The 15979-nt window shown below is 43.6% G+C and overlaps 1 protein-coding gene across 6 annotated transcripts in view; it reads right to left on the bottom strand.

Annotated features, from left to right (window-relative positions):
- The window catches only part of LOC138633758 (receptor-type tyrosine-protein phosphatase mu-like), a 107327-nt gene extending 91713 nt beyond the window's left edge, over positions 1 to 15614 (bottom strand). For all 6 annotated transcript variants that reach the window (XM_069720172.1, XM_069720177.1, XM_069720174.1 and 3 more), the window contains exon 1: positions 15246 to 15614. In XM_069720172.1, the coding sequence (XP_069576273.1) occupies positions 15246 to 15333 (88 nt within the window). In that variant the 5' untranslated portion in view covers positions 15334 to 15614. The remainder of the gene's footprint in view (positions 1 to 15245) is intronic.
- Positions 15615 to 15979: the final 365 nt, after the last annotated feature.

Raw genomic sequence — 15979 nt, 5'->3', positions numbered from 1 at the left:
GGAAGTTTTGGAGGAGATTTTGGAGAAGGTTCGGGAGGAGGTTCTGTTCTTGGTCCTCACATGGTTCTAAAGGTCATGACGGACCATCACTGTGGTTACGACTGCACAAACCACAACCATTGTCATGGTTACCACTTGCTCCACTGTATTCACAGCTGAACGTAGGTCAGGACGGTTGCCATGGTCACCAGACAGACGGACAGATATGTAAATGATCTTTAATTTAGAATAATCCTGAGATTTAATCCAGATTAAAATATGAAACAGATTAGAGCGAGATTCTTAATCCATCCTCCTCCTGGACTGTTACTGATGCATGCTGGGTAAAATGTTCTTCACACTAATAATCTCAGATTTCAAGAAGAACGTCAGATAATTTTACATAAAACTGATGATTGATTGATAATCAATGATCATTGATGAAGGACCAGGACCAGTACCAGGACCAGGACCGAGACCAGAACCAGGATCAGGATCAGGATCAGGATCAGGACCAAGACCAGGACCAGGACCAGAGACCAGAGACCAGATCTGGGACCAACACAGTTGAACAGAACCAGATCATTTGAACCACCAGAGTCCATAGAGAAAACGGAGGATTTTAGAGTGTGGACAAACAATTAGTGCAACAAATGAGTGGACACAAACATAGAGGTGTAAATGTCAGAGATGACACCTGCAGCTGATGAAGAGCCCACCAGAGTCTACCCCCACCCACCTCACCCCCTCACCCCAGCACACAGAAGGTCATCTCTCACCTCCAGCAGGGAGACGGGGGAGATCATTGAGCCTGGCAGAGGCTGAAAAGGTCTTCTCCCCGAGGACGCACCTCGACACACACAACACACACAAACACACACACACAACACACAACACACACCTCTATACACATTAGCATGCACTGACACACACTTGGAGACTTCAGTTTACATTTTTATGACCATATTTGGATGAGATGGGGAGGAGCAAAGTGACACTATGCCCCGCCCACCACACACACACACACACACACACACACACACACACACACACACACACACACACACTGCTCTCTCTCTTTGCCTGCAGCTCCCTCACAGCACTCGACCACTAATGCAAATCTGCTGCGAGCCAGCCTGGGGGCACTCAGCCCCCCTTCCCCCCACCCTTCTCCACCCCCCCTTGGTTCCAGTTTAAATAAAATAAATATTTTGTTTCTCATTGCTGACTTTACTATGAAAAACATGTTTATTGTTCCACTTCCTGTTTTGTTTAATGGCGTGTTTTAAATAGCAGAACATGCTAACTCCGGTTCATCAGAGAGCGGTCAGATAAAGTTTCAGTAGTCTTTAACCCATCCTCACCTCAACCAATCCCAGAGCGGCTCCTTCGTTTCCCGCGGTTACACTCTGACACACATTCAGCCAATCATTAATCAGAGTCTGGTGGCACATTAAGAGTCGCAGCTGCCGGAGGACAGCAGCCGTGACCCAGAAACACACCCTCATCTCAAAGACGTCTACCACAGCGGGAGATTGTCCACACTAAGTGTGCTCAGACACTCACCTGAAGCCCGTCAGCAGCGCTCGTATGTACGGGTGGCAGTGAACACACCGCGGCAGGTCAACAGGAAAAAACACCTTCACTGGCAGTTCAACATCAGTACACCTGCAGTCACTACACCTGGAGTCACAACACCTGGAGTCACAACACCTGCAGTCAATACACCTGGAGTCACAACACCTGCAGTCAGTACACCTGCAGTCAATACACCTGAAGTCACAACACCTGGAGTCAGTATACCTGGAGTCACAACACCTGCAGTCAATACACCTGGAGTCACAACACATGCAGTCAATACACCTGGAGTCAGTACACATGGAGTCACAACACCTGTAGTCAATACACCTGGAGTCACAACACCTGGAGTCAGTACACCTGGAATCACAACACCTGGAGTCAGTACACCTGGAATCACAACACCTGGAGTGACAAAACCTGCAGTCAGTACACCTGGAGTCACAACACCTGGTTTAATGAATATTAATGAGCCAATAACAAACAAACATCAGACTCAACACAATTGAACGCTGATTCTCAGAGCTGCGTGTGAAATCAATAAGTAAACATCAATAAATAAAGATCAGTGTGACCTTCATCGCCTCTTCATTGTTAACTGTACTTCCTGTCATTTGGACTGGAACATCGACTGGTTCGTTAAAGCTGCAGCGGGCCGCCGCCCTGCTCGCACTTGATTGGTCGACTGCTGGTGTGTTTATTTAAACTCCGAGAACAACTGAATCCAACATGGAGCTCCACGTTTAATATTTAAACACACACACACACGCACAGATATTAGCTGCATATGAATATTTACTGTAGTAATTTAGGTTAAATAGCAGCTTCTGGGCCTGTAGTCCCTGTAGGCTTTAATGACACACACACCACAGGAAACTGTGCGTGTGTGTGTGTGTGTCTTCAGCTGCACCTGAACAACATCCGAACAACATCCGAACAACACCTGAACAACAACTGAACAACACTTGAATAACATCTAAATAACACCTGAACAACACTTGAACAACACCTGAACAACACCTGAACAACATCTAAACAACACCTGAACAACACTTGAACAACATCTAAACAACACCTGAACAACACTTGAACAACATCTAAACAACACCTGAACAACATCTGAACAACACCTGAAAAACACTTGAACAACACCTGAAAAACATCTAAACAACACTTGAACAACACCTAAACAACACTTGAATAACATCTAAATAACACCTGAACAACACTTGAACTACACCTGAATAACACCTGAACAACACTTGAACAACATCTAAACAACACCTGAACAACACCTGAACAACATCTAAACAACACCTGAACAACACCTGAACAACACCTGAACAACACTTGAACAACATCTAAATAACACCTGAACAACACTTGAACTACACCTGAATAACACCTGAACAACATCTAAACAACACCTGAACAACACTTGAACAACATCTAAACAACACGGGAACAACACTTGAATAACATCTAAATAACACCTGAACAACACTTGAACTACACCTGAATAACACCTGAACAACATCTAAACAACACCTGAACAACACCTTAATAACATCTAAACAACACCTGAACAACACTTGAACAACATCTAAACAACACCTGAACAACATCTAAACAACACTAACACCTTCACCACACTGAACAACATCTAAACAACACCTGAACAACACCTGAACAACATCTAAACAACACCTGAACAACATCTTAACACCTGAACAACACTTGAACAACATCTAAACAACATCTAAACAACACCTGAACAACATCTAAACAACACCTGAACAACACTTGAACTACACCTGAACAACACTTGAACAACATCTAAACAACACCTGAACAACACCTGAACAACATCTAAACAACACCTGAACAACACTTGAACAACATCTAAACAACACCTGAACAACACTTGAACAACACCTAAACAACACCTGAAAACAACACTTGAACAACATCTAAACAACACCTGCACAACACTTTAACAAAACCTGAACAACATCTAAACAACAATTAAACAACACCTGAATACTTGAACAACATCTGAACAACACCTGAACAACATCTAAACAACACTGAACAACACCTGAACAACATGAACAACATCTAAACAACACCTGAACAACACTTGAACAACATCTAAACAACACCTGAACAACACTTGAACAACACCTGAAACAACACATCTAAACAACACCTGAACAACACCTGAACAACACCTGAACAACATCTAAACAACAAACACCTGAACAACATCTGAACAACACCTGAACAACACCTGAACAACACCTGAACAACATCTAAACAACAACAACATCTAAACAACACCTGAACAACACTTGAACAACATCTAAACAACACCTGAACAACACAACATTGAACAACAACAACATCTGAACAACACCTGAACAACACTGAACAACACCTGAACAACATCTAAACAACACACAACTTGAACAACACTTGAACAACACCTGAACAACACAAACTGAACAACACCTGAACAACACCTGAACAACATCTAAACAACAACACTGAACAACACCTGAACAACACCTGAACAACAAAACACACTGAACAACACTTGAACAACATCTGAACAACACCTGAACAACAACAACATCTGAACAACACCTGAACAACACTTGAACAACACAACAACACTTTAACAAAACCTGAACAACATCTAAACAACAATTAAACAACACCTGAATACTTGAACAACATCTAAACAACACCTGAACAACACTTGAACAACATCTAAACAACACCTGAACAACACTTGAACACAACATCTAAACAACACCTGAACAACACCTGAACAACATCTAAACAACACCTGAACAACACCTGAACAACACTTGAACAACACCTGAACAACACCTGAACAACATCTAAACAACACTTAAACAACACCTGAACAACATCTAAACAACACCTGAACAACACTTGAACAACACCTGAACAACACTTGAACAACATCTAAACAACACCTGAACAACATCTAAACAACACCTGAAAAACACTTGAACAACATCAAAATAACACCTGAACAACATCTAAACAACAATTAAACAACACCTGAACACTTGAACAACATCTAAACAACACCTGAACAACATCTAAACAACAACTGAACAACACCTGAACAACATCTAAACAACAATTAAACAACACCTGAACACTTGAACAACATCTAAACAACCTAACACCTGCACAACACTTGAACAACATCTAAACAACACCTGAACAACATCTAAACAACACTTTAACGACACCTGAACAACATCTAAACCACACTTAAACAACACCTGAACACTTTAACAACATCTAAACAACACCTGAACAACATGTAAACAACAACTGAACAACACCTGAACAACATCTAAACAACCCAATACCTGAACAACACTTGAACAACATCTAAACAACACCTGAATAACATCTAAACAATACCTGAACAGCACCTGAACAACACTTGAAAAACATCTAAACAACACCTGAACAACATCTAAACAACACCTGAAAAACACTTGAACAACATCAAAACAACACTTGAACAACACCTGAACAACATCTAAACAACAATTAAACAACACCTGAACACTTGAACAACATCTAAACAACCTAACACCTGCACAACACTTGAACAATATCTAAGCAACACCTGAACAACACTTGAACAACACCTGAAAAACACTTGAACAACACCTGAACAACACTTGAACAACATTTAAACAACACCTGAACAACATCTAAACAACACCTGAACAACACTTGAACAACATCTACACAACCCAACACTTGAACAACATCTAAACAACATCAAAACAACACCTGAACAACATCTAAACAACAATTAAACAACACCTGAACACTTGAACAACATCTAAACAACCTAACACCTGCACAACACTTGAACAACATCAAAACAACACCTGAACAACATCTAAACAATACCTGAACAGCACCTGAACAACACCTGAACAACATCTAAACAACACCTGAACAACACTTGAACAACATCTAACCAACCCAACACCTGAACAACACTTGAACAACATCTAAACATCTAAACAACATATGAACAACACCTGAACAACACTTGAACAACATCCAAACAACACCTGAACAATACTTGAACAACATCTAAACAACACCTGAACAGGTCAGAAAGTCATAAATCAGAGAATGGACGAGTCAGTGGACAATTAAATAATAACTTAAATAAATAATCAACAATAAAGAAACAATCAAAATATTCATACTGATCCTAATTAACACCTTAATTAACATTTAAAATTGTTTTAAATGAGTACCAGAGACGTTTGTTAACAGCTACTTCAATCTTATAACTATTAACTAAATATTAGTTAGTAGTTATTACTGTATTTAATGTTAATAGCATATTAATAATCTATTAAATACAATTTTAAATCAATATCAGAGTTAATACCACGAATAAATGATATCGAGAAACTGTAGTTTACTAATAATTAACATTAGTTCATGTTTATTAGTGCATGAACTAATTAACTTACTTATTAATTAACTTACTCTGACTCGAAAAGATCAAATGTGAAATTAATGTGACCAAGATTTAGAAATAATATTTAAGTGAAGAGTTAATGTGACAGTTAATCCCTGGTATTGATCTCAGGTGATGTCATCAAGCTGCAAACGTCCAAACATGTTTGTGTATTTGAAGTTTGAGTTGTGCTGAACAGGCAAGAAGCATCTTAACACAGATTATGCTGATAACACACACACTGACACAACCTAATCCCTCTCTCCTTCGTTCACACACACACACACACACACACACACACACACACACACACACACACACACACACACACACACACACACACACACACACACACACACACACACACACACATAGAATCTTCAAACAATAATCCTATGAATATGATCAGGGATTTGGGCCACAACACTAATCAGACTGACATCTCTGGACAGGGATTAAACACACACACACACCATGTAATCTCCTGAAGACATGCTGACTCTTCTTTATAATCTGATGTCGCAGAAGTAATTTGGTTAATCTGAAACTTTGACAAAGAAGCTGCCCGCTGTCAGAGAGAGACGCTCCGTTACCGTGACAACAGTCACATGACAGCCCCGTGTCCCCGACCTCCAACCACATCCTCAGAGGAGACAGGAGGAGAGGAGGAGGAGGAGGAGGAGGAGCTGGAGAGGAAGTGGTAAGGAGGAGGAGCAGAGGAGAAGATGACGTGAGGAGGAGGAAGAGCAGGAGAGGAGGAGGAGAACAAGAGGAGGAGGTGAGAAGGAGGAGAAGAAGAGGAGGAGGAGGAGGAGCATGAAGAGGAGGAGGAAGAGGAAGAGAAGAAGAGGAGGAGGAGAAAGAGGAGCAGGAGAGGAGGAGGTTGAGGAGTAGAGGAGAAGACGAGGTGAGTAAAAGGAAAGGAGGAGGTTCCTGTAAATATTTCACAATAAAAGACTTGTTAAGAATCGTAGGGGTTCTTGCCACTTCAGCAGGTGTTTCAGGACTTTTAATTTGAAACAAGTGACAAACGGGAATCAAAGAAACACTTGTGGCTGCAAATGGAAGACATGCGGCCGTATCAGGTTTTATTTGAAACTTTATTGTCAAGGACGGTGGTGATGATGGTGGTGATGGTGGTGATGGTGATGGTGATGGTGGTGGTGATGGTGATGGTGGTGGTGGTGGTGATGGTGGTGATGATGATGGTGGTGATGGTGATGATGGTGGTGATGATGATGGTGATGGTGGTGATGGTGGTGATGGTGGTGATGGTGGTGGTGATGGTGGTGATGATGATGGTGGTAATGGTGGTGGTGATGGTGGTGATGATGATGGTGGTGATGATGATGGTGGTGATGGTGGTGATGGTGATGATGGTGATGATGGTGGTGATGATGATGATGGTGGTGATGGTGGTGATGATGATGGTGGTGGTGATGATGGTGGCGATGATGGTGATGATGATGATGGTGGTGAGAATGATGGCGATGATGGTGGTGATGATGATGGTGGTGATGATGGTGGTGATGGTGGTGATGGTGATGGTGGTGATGATGATGATGGTGGTGATGGTGATGGTGGTGATGGTGGTGGTGGTGGTGATGGTGGTGGTGATGGTGGTGGTGATGGTGATGGTGGTGATGGTGGTGATGATGATGGTAGTGATGGTGATGATGGTGGTGATGATGATGGTGATGGTGGTGATGGTGATGGTGGTGATGGTGGTGGTGGTGGTGATGATGATGGTGATGATGGTGGCGATGATGGTGATGATGATGATGATGATGGTGATGATGGTGGCGATGATGGTGGTGATGGATGGTGATGGTGGTGATGGTGATGATGATGGTGGTGGTGGTGGTGATGGTGGTGGTGATGGTGGTGATGGTGGTGATGGTGGTGATGGTGGTGGTGGTGATGGTGGTGATGATGGTGGTGGTGGTGGTGGTGATGATGATGGTGGTGATGGTGATGATGGTGGTGATGGATGATGGTGGTGATGGTGGTGGTGATGGTGGTGATGGTGATGATGATGATGGTGGTGAGGATGATGGTGGTGATGATGGTGGTGATGATGGTGGCGATGATGGTGGTGGTGATGATGATGGTGATGGTGGTGATGGTGATGGTGGTGATGATGATGGTGATGGTGGTGATGGTGGTGATGGTGATGATGATGGTGGTGATGATGGTGGTGATGATGATGGTGATGATGGTGGTGATGGTGGTGATGGTGGTGGTGATGGTGGTGGTGATGATGGTGGTGATGATGATGGTGGTGATGGTGGTGGTGGTGGTGATGATGGTGGTGATGATGGTGGTGGTGATGGTGGCGATGATGATGGTGGTGATGGTGATGATGGTGGTGATGATGATGGTGGTGGTGATGATGGTGGCGATGATGGTGATGAGGATGATGGTGGTGATGATGGTGGCGATGATGGTGGTGATGATGGTGGTGATGATGATGGTGGTGAGGATGATGGTGGTGATGATGGTGGTGATGGTGGTGATGGTGATGGTGGTGATGGTGGTGGTGGTGGTGGTGATGGTGGTGGTGGTGGTGATGGTGGTGATGATGATGGTGGTGGTGGTGGTGATGATGATGATGATGGTGGTGGTGGTGGCGGTGGTGATGGTGGTGGTGGTGATGGTGATGGTGGTGATGGTGGTGATGATGATGGTGGTGATGGTGGTGATGATGGTGGTGGTGATGGTGATGATGGTGGTGATGATGATGGTGGTGATGGTGGCGATGATGATGGTGGTGATGGTGATGATGATGGTGGTGAGGATGATGGTGGTGAGGATGGTGATGATGGTGATGATGGTGGTGGTGATGATGGTGGTGATGGTGGTGATGATGGTGGTGGTGATGGTGATGATGGTGGTGATGATGATGGTGGTGATGGTGGCGATGATGATGGTGGTGATGGTGATGATGATGGTGGTGAGGATGATGGTGGTGAGGATGGTGATGATGGTGGTGAGGATGATGGTGGTGAGGATGGTGATGATGGTGACAGTGATGAAGATCTGTGTATTCTGTAACATGTTCTACAGCTCTGATGTCCCTCTAATCACGTGATTTTACTGTAATCAGTAAAAGCTCCATTTCTTTGCCGTGTGTTTAGCGTGTTTGAGTGCGTCTCCTTGCCGTGTATTTGGCGTGTGCTCTAGTGTGAACGTCCTGTGGTGAGTTCAGGGACCGGGGGAGTCGTTGGTGTCTCTGACAGTTAAACAAAAGGAGTTTTAATCCTCTCTGATCCGACGCAGCGTCTGAAGGCGGAGCTTTAATCCGGGGCCACCGGGCCGATCGCAGCGCCGGGGCTCCTTTCTCCTGCGACTTTAATCCGACCCGGACCGACCGCCAACACACAGGAAGTCTGTGAACTGGGTCCGTGTGCTGCTGCAGATAATTCAGAGCTCGACAGGAGATTAAAGATCGGCTGGTTAAACCGCTGCAACAAACACGGAGCGGCAGATTAACTGCTGCTTCACTCGGAAGGCAGCAAACACACACAACCGCATCTGGCCTGATGTTTCTCTCTGGTTAGTACCTGTTCACCCCACTGCATGCTGGGTAAACCCCACTGCATGCTGGGTTAAACTCAACCTGTCAGCAACTCACTCAGTTATCTGAAGGTAATGATGAACAAACAGAGGTGATGGGGAGTGTTAGTGTGTGTGTGTGTGTGTGTGTGTGTGTGTGTGCGTGCGTGCGTGCGTGCGTGCGTGCGTGCGTGCGTGCGTGCGTGCGTGTGTGTGTGTGTAACCAAACCATGGTAACCCAGTAGTAAGCCTGTGCGGGTTATAGTTTGTTTCCTTTGTTGTTGTCTATTTGCTAAACACTGTCAATCATAGCCATCTCGTTCAGAAGTAGTTCTCATTGGCTATATCAGGCAATGCAGGTTTCTGATTGGAGGAGGAGGTTAAGTCCCACCCCAGTTAGCAGGCTGAGCGCAGAGAAGTGAAGACAGCTAAGCACAGGAAAGTAAAAACTGTGAACAATAAGTTGACCCGAAGAGACGGGAGTTGTTCACCTTGTCGAGTCTTGGTGAGTTCTCTTCGTCCCTCCGTCCCTCCATCTCTTAGTCCCTCCGTCCCTCCGTCCCTCCATCTCTCAGTCCCTCCGTCTCTCAGTCCCTCCGTCCCTCCGTCTCTCCGTCCCTCCATCCCTCCGTCCCTCCGTCCGACTCCACCAGTGTGGTAGGACAGTCACATCTCTTGAACTAAACTGACCCGTCGAACTGAAAACTGTTCCAACCTCAACACGACATCATCTTAAACGTTTGAATCCAAAGGACTCTGAACTGTTTCTTTCATCAGCTGTGATATTGATAACAAGTTCACGTGTTATTCAAGCTGCTTTGAATGTACTAAGTGTTGCAGATGTTGAACCTAAAATGTGAGTGTAAATAATTTAATGTTTTATTGTTTGTTAAAGTTTATTACAAATTGCAGTTGAATGTAACCCGGCGGCTCCAGTTGATTATTGTGTCTGTTAACTCCTTCCAACCTCTCACTTACCAACCTAGACACTGGTCCATATCAGAGTCTTCTGTTGACCCCGTGTGGGTTACACAAACAACCAAGGAACCAAACAAACAACCAAGGAACCAAACAAACAACCAAGGAACCAAACAAACAACCAAGGAACCAAACAAACAACCAAGGAACCAAACGAAGAACCAAGGAACCAAACAAACAACCAAGGAACCAAATAAACAACCAAGGAACCAAACAAACAACCAAGGAACCAAATGAAGAACCAAGGAATCAAACAAACAACCAAGGAACCAAACAAACAACCAAGGAACCAAACAAACAACCAAAGAACCAAACAAACAACCAAGGAACCAAATGAAGAACCAAGGAACCAAACAAACAACCAAGGAACCAAATGAAGAACCAGAAAACACATTTGTTCATTTGACGAAGAAAAAGGAAGTGTAAGAGGTCAGAGGAGAGATAATGAACTCAGAGAAGATCCTGCACACACACACACACACACACACACACACACACACACACACACACACACACACACACACACACACACACACACACACACACACACACACACACACTATAACACTCACACACACACCTGACTTCACAGTGAGTTTAATCTGTGAGCTTCATTAAAACCCTGACGAGACAGAACAAAGAGCTGACTGCACCTGAAAACACACTCTCACACACACACACACACACACACACACACACACACACACACACACACACACACACACACACACACACACACACACACACTCAGGAGGAAAAGGTAAAAATCCTGAATCAGCGACAGTCCTGAACCTGGACACAGCAGGTCATCAGGTGTGTGTGTGTGTGTGTGTGTGTGTGTGTGTGTGTGTGTGTGTGTGTGTGTGTGTGTGTGTGTGTGTGTGTGTGTTGCTGAGTTAACACTAGTGCTCTAATTACAGCCTCATCTCTCTCTGCTGCACATTAAAGGACCATTCTAAGATTTTAAAGGACTCTTCCACACATTCATCATCTCACTGCCGTGTGTGTCTCTCAGCTGACAGAGTGACATCTTACATGAATCAGACTCACAACGAGCTCATATTGATGGAGGTGTGTGTCAGACCTTTAATCTGGAAAAACTCAACTTCGAACAGGAAACATCTTATTTTGAAATGCCAGAAAAATAACCAATTAGATTTTTTTTTTTTAAACATCTGACCTAAAAAATTAATCAACTGATAAACAACAGCGGAGTCAATAAACAGAAAACCACCAACCAAACTCAAGCAGCTGTCGCCCCCGACAACCGGGCGCACTCATTAGCCTCGCTCCATCACTGCGATTATTAGGGCGTGGCGGCCATCTTGGACTCAGGCCGTGGAGAGTTTAATTTCATTCTCTGCTTCTTTTCACAGACACACACACACACACACACACACACACACACACACACACACACACACACACACACACACACACACACACACACACACACACACACACACACACACACACACACACACACACACACACACACACACACACACACACACACACACACACACACACACACACACACACACACACACACACACACACACACACACACACACACACACACACACACACACACACACACACACACACACACACACACACACACACACACACACACACACACACACACACACACACACACACACACACACACACACACACACACACACACACACACACACACACACACACACACACACACACACACACACACACACACACACACACACACACACACACACACACACACACACACACACACACACACACACACACACACACACACACACAAAGCCATCTCTATGAGCAGCAGAGAGGGACGGACAGGAGTAGAAATCAAACACACCCCGAGGCTGCAGACAAACAGACGAAGTTCAAAAGCTCTGATCTCCTTCTGTTCTCCTGCTGATCCAGACTCCACTCAGTTTTCTCTGTTTTAAGGCAGTGAGCGCACCGCACATTGAGCTGCACGTTGAGCTGCACATTGAGCCTTGTTTGTTAAGACTGCTCACATTTAGCAGAACTGTTCCTTTAACAGAAGCAGAACTGTGTGTGAGCAGCTCCTGGCTGCAGTGCATCATGGGAGTTCAGACAAACATTACAGATCACTATGAGACTGAAGGAAACTTCAAATCAGACAGATTCTCAGGCAGCTTCTGAATTGCATGTTTTCACGGTTGTTCTGGAGCTTTTACTGCCGTGAAGTGGAAGAGTTGAACATCAAAGTCCTTCTGTATTATTGACGACTGATCAACTCAGCTGTCATTCAAACACAGCTGTCAGTCAAACACCGGCACTTCCAGGAGTTTAAGAAAATAAAAGCATGTTGGGATTCAGTGGAACAAAGAAGTGATGTGGTGCTTCACGACCAACAACAAACATGAACCCGATTTACTGTATTCTGTTCTATTGTATTGTATTGTATTCTACTCTACTCTACTCTACTTTGTTATATTCTGTTCTACTCTATTCTACTGTATTCTACTGCATTTAACTCTATTCTACTGCATTTAACTCTATTCTACTGTATTCTACTCTATTATATTGTGCTCTGCTCTATTCTACTGCATTATACTGTATCCTACTGCGTTCTACTGCATTTTACTGTATTCTACAGCATTCTACTGTTCCTCTCTTCCCACTGACTCCGCGCTGCCTCCTGTAGTAGTGCTTATTTTTTCTGATGAAACATTGCAGTACGACTATATCTGACTCTATTTTGGATATCTACTGTGTATCTACTGGTTCTACTGCATCCTACTGTATTCTACTGTTCTACTGCGTTCTACTGTGTTCAACGGCGTTCTACTGTTCTACTGTGTTCTACTGCATTTCACTGCGTTCTACTGCATTCCACTGCATTCTACTGTATTCTACTGCATTCTACTGCATTCTACTGTATTCTACAGCATTATACTGCATTATACTGCATTCTACTGTTCTACTGCGGTCTGCTGTCTTCTACTTTTCCACTATGTTCTACTGTTCTCCTGCATTCTACTGTTCTCCTGCATTCTACTGTTCTACTGCATTCTACTGTTGTATTGTGTTTGAGTCTTCTACTGTATTCTACTGTGTTCTACTGCATTCTACTGCGTCTTAATGTTCTACTGCTTTCTACTCTTGTACTGCGTTCTACTGTTCTACTATGCTCTACTGTTCCACTGTGTTCTACTGCATTCTACTGCTCTACTGCGTCTTACTGTTCTACTGCTTTCTACTTTTGTACTGCGTTCTACTGTATATTACTGTTCTACTGTGTTCTGTTCTACTACGTTCTACTGTTCTACTGCATTCTACTGTTCTACTGTTCTATTGTTCTACTGCGTTCTACTGTTCTACTGCGTTCTACTGATCTACTGCGTTCTACTGATCTACTGCATTCTACTTTTATATTGTTCTACTGCGTTCTACTGATCTACTGCGTTCTACTGTTCCACTGCGTTCTACTGTTCTATTGTTCTCCTGCGTTCTACTGTTCTACTGCGTTCTACTGATCTACTGCGTTCTACTGATCTACTGCATTCTACTTTTATATTGTTCTACTGCGTTCTACTGATCTACTGCGTTCTACTGTTGTACTGCGTTCTACAGTTCTACTGCGTTCTACTGTTGTACTGCGTTCTACTGTTCTACTGCGTTCTACTGTTGTACTGCGTTCTACTGTTGATGAAGATGAATATCTTGGAAACATGGTCAATAATAATCTCATAATAATATCAGTGAGCAGGGTTTCTACTATGTTCTATTGTTGAATTCTACTCTGCAGTCGTCTGCAGCGCTGCTGCCTGAACATCAAATCAAATCAATATGATCAATAATAAAGCTGCAAGTTGAGCTTCCGTTAATAAAAGTAAAATCAGTCAGAATTGTAATGGACTTCAACATGAGAGCCGTGTTGTCAAGATCCTGTCAGACCAGCGAGCTGCGTATAGAACTGTTGGGCAGACAGGACGCAGCCGTGCAGCGGCGCTCTGACATCATCACAGCTGATCATATTCTCATCAACATGATCAATATTAATCCTAATGGACTTCCACTCATTTACACCAGAAGATAAAAATCAGTCCACTGATTTAAATCTGTTTCATCATCTGTCTCTTCTCTTCTCTTCTCTTCTCTTCTCTTCTCTTCTCTTCTCTTCTCTTCTCTTCTCTTCTCTTCTCTTCTCTTCTCTATTATATTCGACTCTACTCTATTCTGTTCTATTGTATTGTATTGTGTTCTACTTTATTTGTATATTCTACTTTATTCTATTTTACTCTAATATATTCTACTTTAATTTTATTTTATTCTTGTTTTCTACTCTGCAGGATTGAAGTCTTCTTTGTGCTCCAACATGTCGTTTGGGTGCTTAAAATAAAGTCAACGTCTCTACTGAGTTCTACCGAGTTCTACTGGTCCCGGACTAGTTCTGGTTTAGTTTGTGGTCTGAGCCCGGAGGTGGTCTGACAGGAGGAAGAGGAGGAGGAGGAGGAGGAAGGAGATTTTCCAGCTGGAAACTTGGATGCCGACACACAGAAACTCCCATGTTCACCCCCCCTCCCCCTCTGGACCCGGACCCCTCCCGAACCCGGTCCCCGGAGTTTCCTCTTACCTTTGAAGGTGTCCGCCCGCGCGCCCGTCAGTCCCAGTGAGAGCAGCACGAGCGCCGCGGGCAGCAGGAAACTTCCAGTCGGCTCCATGTTCACACCGAGACCCTCCGGAGCGCGAGGGAAAACTACGGACAACTCCGACCCACTTCTTCTTCTTCTTCTTCTTCTTCTTCTTCTTCTTCTTCTTCTCCTCTTCTTCTTCTCTTCTCCTGTTGTTCTGTCCGCCGCTCCGCACACACACACACACACACACACACACACAGACGGACAGACAGGTGAGCGCGCGGACAGGTAAACGGGCAGATTTGCGGGTTTCAGTGTCTCCGGTTTCTTTTTCCGCCGTTTCTGCTCAGAGGAGAGCGAGACACTGAGTCCGTTTACCGAGCAGCTGCTGACGTCACGTGTGTGTGTGTGTGTGTGTGTGGGGGGGGGGGGTTAGATTTTATTTTTATCTTCAGGTTTCTTCACTTTATTTCACTTTGATTACATTTATTCATTTACTTTTTATTTTATCATGTTTTATTTGACTTCTCTGACTGAACTCTTTTATATTTTTCAGCTTCATACTTTTTTTTGTTTCTTTGATTTTTACATTTTTATTTCGTCAGTTTATTTATTTATTTTAGTTTCAGTTAATTATTTATTTACTTTATTTTATCATTGTTTATTCATTTCAGTTTCTATTTACCTATTTTCTGTAACATTACAGTCTGTGTTTTATCATTTCTCTGTTCGT

The sequence above is a fragment of the Brachyistius frenatus genome, unplaced genomic scaffold, assembly GCF_029030835.1.
Source record: "Brachyistius frenatus isolate BFR_SWC_R1_liver_20210118 unplaced genomic scaffold, ASM2903083v1 Contig_236, whole genome shotgun sequence".
In the NCBI taxonomy this organism is placed as follows: domain Eukaryota; kingdom Metazoa; phylum Chordata; class Actinopteri; family Embiotocidae; genus Brachyistius; species Brachyistius frenatus.
Note: the sequence above shows the minus strand (reverse complement) of the source record. Positions and strands in the feature narration are given on the sequence as shown.